A 7,500-nucleotide genomic window follows, 5' to 3' on the forward strand; every position below is an offset into this window, starting at 1 on the left:
AGTCTCTGTCTCTTTCTTCTCCCCGTTTTCTACTGTATATTTTCTGACAATCTGACAGTCTCGTTTCTTTTCCTTACTCTTACCTTTTTTCTTACTCCTCCCTTTTTCCTTTTCTTCCCTTTTTCTCTCCATGTCACAAACTCTTTTTTTCTCCCCCAGCCTCTATCAGCTATCCCTACTGTTTCTGACAATCTGAAAGTCTCGTTCATTTCTTTGTCACTCAGAAAGAGAGAGCTGTAAGCGTTCAGCTTTCAACATGTATTTTCAGAGTGTCCTGCGCGCTTGTGTGTGATTGTGTGTGGCTGTGTGTGTGCATGCGTGTTGTGCGTGTGTGCGAGTGTGAATGTGGCTGTATGTGTGTGTGCGAGTGTGCGAGTGTGTGAGTGTGTGTGTGGCCGTGTGTTTGTGTGTTCACATGCTCGCGCATGCTAATATAGTGAGCATCATTGGTTGGCTTGACTCATAAAGTCATGGCTACCTCAAGGCTACGTCATGTTTGCATGATTGAACTCACATGACGTGACGCACCATACTGTATGTTATGTAATTTAGCCGTGGCACAGCGTGCTAAGTAGGGCTGCACAATATATCGAAAATGTATCGATATCGCGACATCAAGAGAGGTGATGCGCGAATCACGAAAATGACTTAATCATCGCTAACAAGTAAAACATTTCTGTGTAGTCCAATCACTTGGACTGAATATCAACAAATGCGCAAGAAGCCCACCATGACCAAAGCCACTTCCCCCACACAGACCGACAAATTAGTCACAAGAACAACACTCGGCTACATTTCTAAACATCGTTTAAGTATCGTTATTGAGGTATTGCATGCTGTTATCGAGCATCACCTTTTGTTCTGATATCGTGCAGCCCTAATGCTAAGCCCACCCACATATGGGGTGCATCCCAATATGTGTCCTTGCCTCCTCCACTTGTGCTTGTCTCCTCATCCCGCCTCCTGGCCCCTCCTCCGTGGAGAAAACGATAAAGTTTCCCAGCTGTCAGCCTCGCCACAACAACTTTTGAGGGACTGTTTTTCATTCACCATCCCTATTGCAAATGAGAAAAAGACTTTACAATTGAGCTTTTGCAAGATATTGAAATATAATGCTGTTGTCAGTGATGTCATTATGACGAGAAGCAAGTGGAGGAGGCAAGTGGAGGAGGCAAGGTCACATATTGGGATGCACACATGGACTTGCATGCCCATGGAGGACCACGGTTCGAATCTAGCCTGGGTCATTTCCCAACCCTGCCCCATCTCTCTCTCGAACACTCATTTCCTGTCTCCTCGATCTCACACTGTCCTATCATAATAAAGGCCCAAAACTAAAACAAAAATCGGCAGCGTGCTTGCTTGACACAGTGGCGTGGAGTGGAGCTCTGTGCTGTAGGCGCTGACTAATTAGTGCTAGTTGCCATGTGTGACATTTATGCTAAATGCCACGATGTCATCATGTGACTTGTGTGGTTATTCATTCTCTAGGCCTGAAAAGATTCTAGGGAGGATATTGAGTGGGTGTGTGTGTGTGTCTGTGTGTCTGTGTGTCTGTGTGTGTCTGTGTGCGTGGGTGCGTGCGTGCGTGTGTGTAGGCGTGTAACTATAGCAGGTTCAGCCGGTCCAGCTGCACCAGGGCCCGTGGGCATTGCAGGGCCCGTTGCGAACCCCCGCCACCATCTTTAAAAAATGTGTGTGTGTATGTGTGTGTTTATTAGGTCATCATTTTTATAATCTAGCAGACTGTCATTTACGCCCATTTGATGCAAAGCACTCCACTCTGATCTCAGTGAGTCCTTGTGTACTCCAAGTACTGTAGTGTACTGCACATTTGGCATAGCTTTCAGTAAAGATTTTGTTTATCTCTTGGGTCAAGTGAGCCGTGGAAAGTGGAAACAGCTGCGTCCTCGTGTTGTACACTGTTTGATTGACAGCTATGGGTTAGCCTTGTGGCCCCAAGATAGGCTAGAGCAGTGTTTCTCAACAGGGGTGCCGGGGCACCCTGGGGTGCCTCGGGCCCCCCTTAGAGGTGCCGCGGAAACGTGGCTGATCAATAAATTATGTAATATAATACATATTTGTCTAAATTGATAAGTTAATGCTAGTCAGTGGAATCTTTCATCTGCCATTTACGCACAATAAAGTAAATATAGGTCTCCCCAGTCAGCTGCAACTTCGAACGTAGGTCGTGTGACGTCTCCAAATGTGTTACTTTTCTAAGCTTGTGTGGTATGCAATGCCATGTTACGGCTTGTTGGTTTGAGGTGCCTTGAAATTTTTCATGAATTGAAAGGGTGCCTCACCTAAAAAAAGGTTGAGAAGCACTGGGGCAAGTACAAGCCAGAGGGAGCGCTTCAGAATTTTAAAAATGTAATACATTTTCTGGCTTTTGTCCTCGTGTACGCGGTTTGATTGACAGCTAGAGCATTGGGCAGGGGCCAGCGATTTGATTATTTTCAATGCTGCATCAACGCATACTGTTACTATTTACACCCCTAATGTATACACCTTCAGAAATACAAAGAGGCTCACATCACTACACACACACACACACACACACACACACACACACACACACACACACACACACACACACACACACACACACACACACACACACACACACACACACACACACACACACACACACACACACACACACACACACACCCCTAACAGCAATGGGTTACCCAAGTGGCCCCAAGAAAGGCTAGGGGTGCAGAGGGTAAGTACAAGCGCTTCAGAATATTTAAAATTGAATACGTCTTCAGGATTTTGTTTGTATGGATGGAAGAGAGAAGAGTGGAACATTAACCACAGATAGAAATACAGATACACTATGTGGTGAAGTTTTCAAGGAATCTTGTTTTTATTAAAACACAAACATATTTGTCTATATTTCTGCCTGTTTCTCTCTCTTTCTCTTTATGTCTCTCTGTCTCTGCCTGTCTTTCTGTCTGTCTGTCTCTGTGTGTGTGTGTGTCTCTCTCTCTTCATTGCTGTTGCTGTTTCAGACCAGACATACAGCATATGTCTGTTTCTGTCTCATTCTCTCTCTTTTGCTGTCTGTCTCTCTAACACACACACACTCTCTCTCTCTCTCTCTCTGTCTCTCTCTGTCTCTCTCTCTCTCTCTCTCTCTCTCTCTCTCTCTCTCTCTCTCTCTCTCTCTCTCTCTCTCTCTCTCTCTCTCTCTCTCTTTGTCTCAGACCAGACAGACACACTCTTTATAAAAACATGTGAAAGGCAGTCCTTATCTCAGCTTATTTCTACACCGGGCCAACTAATCTGTTCCTCCCTGATACCCTTCAATCTGATGGAGACTGTGTGTGTGTGTGTGTGTGTGTGTGTGTGTGTGTGTGTGTGTGTCTGTGTGTGTCTGTGTCTGTGTGTGTGTCTAGGTGTATGTGCGCATGTCTAGGTGTGTGTGCGCGTGTGTGTGTGTGTGTATGTGTGCTCGCGTGTGTGCACGTGTGTGTGCACACACTTGTTTTTCTGTATTGCTTGTGTGTCTGTCTGTATCGGTCATCTGATAAACAGCCTAATAACACCAACAGCCTCCTCATCTCCTACGTGATGTCATCATGTGTGTGTGAGCCTATGTAAGTGCGTGCGTACGTGCGTGTGTGCATAAGTGTGTGTGTCTGTGTGTGTGTGTGTGTGTGTGTGTGTGTGTGTGTGTGTGTGTGTGTGTGTGTGTGTGTGTGTGTGTGTGTGTGTGTGTGTGTCTGTCTGTCTCTCTGTCTGTCTGTCTGTCTGTCTGTCTGTCTGTCTGTGTCTGTCTGTGTCTGCTCGCATGTATGTGTGTGTGTGTGTGCACTTGTTTTCATGTATTGCTTGTGTGTGTGTCTGTATCGGTCATCTGATGCACAGCCCTATTTGACCTTTATTTATCCAGGAAGGCCCCATTGAGGTATGAAGCCTCTTCTCCCATACAGGGAGACCTGGATAATAGCCTAATAAAACCAATAGAGATGCACCGGATCCTGATTTTTAAGATTCTGCCGGATCCGGATCCTGTGAAAAACCCTATTATCCTGCCGGATCTGGAACCGGATCTTGGATCCTGTGCATCTCTAAAAACCATCAGCTTAGGCGGCAGAACCAGACGTCATCATCATCTCCTGCGTCATGTTTCAATGTCATGTTGACCAGGCTGCTGGGCTTGTTGCTACAGTGTGTGTGTGTGTGTGTGTGTGTGTGTGTGTGTGTGTGTGTGTGTGTGTGTGTGTGTGTGTGTGTGTGTGTGCGTGCGTGCGTGCGTGCGTGCGTGCTGTGTTGTGTTGTGTTGTGTTGTGTTGTGTTGTGTTGTGTGTGTGTGTGTGTGTGTGTGTGTGTGTGTGTGTGTGTGTGTACGTGCTGCTGGGGTTGTTGCTGTGGCCGCTGCTGTGTGTTTGGGTGTGGTGCTCGGCCATATAAAAGTCAAGTGCAGTGTGTGTGTGTGTGTGTGTTATAGGCACTGCTCTGCGGCGATTGCACCCTGTGTGGTGAGAACAAATGTCCCCTTTCCACAGGCTGTCTATCATATTTGATCAAAATTTAGGGTTTAATATATTTTTGTGCCTCTGTTGATAGGAAAGTGGAGACCATGACAGGAAGTGAGTGAGGAGGGAGAGATGTGGCAGGGCTGGGACATGACCCAGGCCAGACTCCAGCCTGAGTCCCCCATGGGCATGCAAGCCTTAAAGGGACACTGTGTGAGATTTTTAGTTGCTTATTTCCAGAATTCATGCTGCCCATTCACTAATGTTACCTTTCTCATGAATATTTACCACCAGCATCAAATTCTAAGTATTCATTATGACTGGAAAAAATTGCACTTTTCATACATGAAAAGGGTGATCTTCTCCATGGTCCACCATTTTGAATTCCCCAAAATACCCATTTTTAGCTGCAAAAATGACTGTACTTGGACCATACTAGAAAATATATGTTTAATACTTAGTAAATGTTCATGTAAAGATGAAATTTGGCAATAGGCAGCCCAATTTCAATGAGCAGCATAGTTGCAGTACCTTTTTTGACCATTTCCTGCACAGTGTCCCTTTAATGTGGGGGGCTTAGAGCGGACAAAATTGAGTTAATAACATGGACTTCGTTTATCTTGTGGCAAAGCCTTGTGGTCCGAATGTGTCTCGTTTTGGAGGTATTGCTATGCAGAACTTACAGAACTCTGTCACTCGGTTTATGGTGTGTGTATGTGTGCATGTGTGACATCTGATGAACCGTGTCCACACACACAGACACACACACTATACACACACACACACACACTACACACACACACACACACACACTATACACACACACACACACACACACACACAAACTGTGTCCACACACACACACACACACACACACACACACACACACACACACACACACAAACTGTGTCCACACACACACACACACACACACACACACACACACACACACACACACACACACACACACACACACACACACACACACACACACACACACACACACACACACACACACACAGACACACACACACACACAGACACACACACAAACTCACCCTTGCAGCATTGCTCTTGTTTACCAACATGTGAGGATGGCTGAGCGCGTGTGTAATCAGTCAGAAATGCTAGCCATGCCAAAAGCTTTGCACAAGATCCATTTTGTGTGTGTGTGTGTGTGTGTGTGTGTGTGTGTGTGTGTGTGTGTGTGTGTGTGTGTGTGTGTGTGTGTGTGTGTGTGTGTGTGTGTGTGTGTGTGTGTGTGCTGCACTGCTCAGGGCAACTTGACTTGTGCCAGTTCAAATCTGTCCATAACTTCATGGAGAGAATGATGTCACGACAGTGTCTATTTAAACTTCCTGTTTCAAAGAGAAGGGAGTTATGCCATGTAGAGAGTATGAGATATTATTATAACTAGAAGTGCTGTTTGTATTTTATGTCAGCAGCCCTCCAAAAATCAATCAAAATAATCAGGGCCAGTCATGGCCTAATGATTAGGGAGGTGGCTTTAAGATCAGAGGGTTGCAGGTTTGAATGCCACCTTTACCTCTCCCTTGAGGAAAGCACCTAACCCCATATTGCTCCAGGGTACCATATTGTACCCTGTACAATAGCTGTAAGATAAAAGCATCAGCTAAGTGATTTGTCATGTAATGTAATGTAATCTGGTGCTGTTTGAATGGGATATATTACCTCTCTCCGCCATGGCGTCTGAAACAAGTGTGAAAATAAGGAGAAAGCCGGACACAATTTTAACAGGAGTTGTTCTGACGAATCCTTTAATGATTTGATTCTTTCCCCGTCAGAACCAAGGCTTCTCCTCATCATCACTATTGGTGTAGCGCCCTCTAGCGGTGTGATAAAGAACTAGCATAGAAAGCTTGAATCTCATTAAAAGGGGTATTTTCTATTATTCATATTAGTAAGGAAATAATTCAGCATTAAATAATAACAAAAATTGTGTATCTAATAATACCTTGAATCGTTTCTACATGCTACATGCGTTTCTACCAGTCCATTACAGATACAGTCAGTCATCACAATATATAGGGCAGTCATGGGTAAGCGGTTAGGGCTCGACTCCCGACCCGCCAGGTTGGTTGGGGGGAGTAATTAACTAGTGCTGTCCCCCATCCTCTTCCATGACTGAGGTACCCTGAGCATGGTACCGTTCCGCCGCACTGCACCCTTGGGGCGCCACTGGGGGCTGCCCACTTGCATGGGTGAGGCATGAATGCAATTTTGTTGTGTGCAGTGTGCAATGAACCCTTGTGTGCTGTGGAGTGCTGTGTCACAATGACAATGGGAGTTGGAGATTCCCAATGGGCTGTCACTTTCACTTTTCACATATCTATTTGTTCTCCTGTGACACATGGTTAATACAGAGGAGCCAAAGCTGTACTGAATGAGAATCTTAAAAGAAATGTCTTCCCTTCTTGTTTCAGGTGTGATGCGACGAGCCCATATATCCACCCCATTGGTTGGTGTCAGGACAACGGCAAGACACTGACCACGCCCCCAGGTCAGACTTCCATAAAGCAACATTACTAACGTCATTGATGCAGAGCTGAAAAAAGTATTCCCAATGATTTATATGAATTCAAGAAGGCACCTATTTTTAAATTTATGACGTGTCTTTGAGGAGTACCATCACATATATGTGTTAAGAATTTTAGGGGGAAAAATTGAGTTCTCACTATCATGTCACAAGGACTTTACAGGATTTGTAACACAGAGTTCAGTGGGAGTTGTACAATGTTTGAGTAGAATTCTAGAAGAACTCCTCAAGGGAAAGAAGGCAGTTTGTGTTACAGCACAACATGACATGACAATACAAACGGGTCCAGTCCACCTTTTCCTAGGTCCCCAAATACCTTGAAACAGCCCTGCAAAATACACACAACTGGTCTTTTGCATCAGCTAAAACAGTTAATTCAAATTTGATTATATATTATGAAGGTGTTGCAATTATACATATATTTAGCGTAGCGATACTCTCTCATGCATTCCTTAT

At 44.9% G+C, this 7,500-nt stretch overlaps 1 protein-coding gene across 1 annotated transcript in view; it reads left to right on the forward strand.

Moving 5' to 3' along the window:
• l3mbtl3 (L3MBTL histone methyl-lysine binding protein 3) overlaps positions 1 to 7,500 on the forward strand; it is a 126,193-nt gene that overhangs the window by 38,829 nt on the left and 79,864 nt on the right. Inside the window, exon 13 of the mRNA XM_063223743.1 lies at positions 6,932 to 7,008. Coding sequence (XP_063079813.1) covers positions 6,932 to 7,008 — 77 coding nt within the window. The remainder of the gene's footprint in view (positions 1 to 6,931; positions 7,009 to 7,500) is intronic.

This window comes from Engraulis encrasicolus, chromosome 18 (genome assembly GCF_034702125.1).
Source record: "Engraulis encrasicolus isolate BLACKSEA-1 chromosome 18, IST_EnEncr_1.0, whole genome shotgun sequence".
In the NCBI taxonomy this organism is placed as follows: Eukaryota; Metazoa; Chordata; class Actinopteri; order Clupeiformes; family Engraulidae; genus Engraulis; species Engraulis encrasicolus.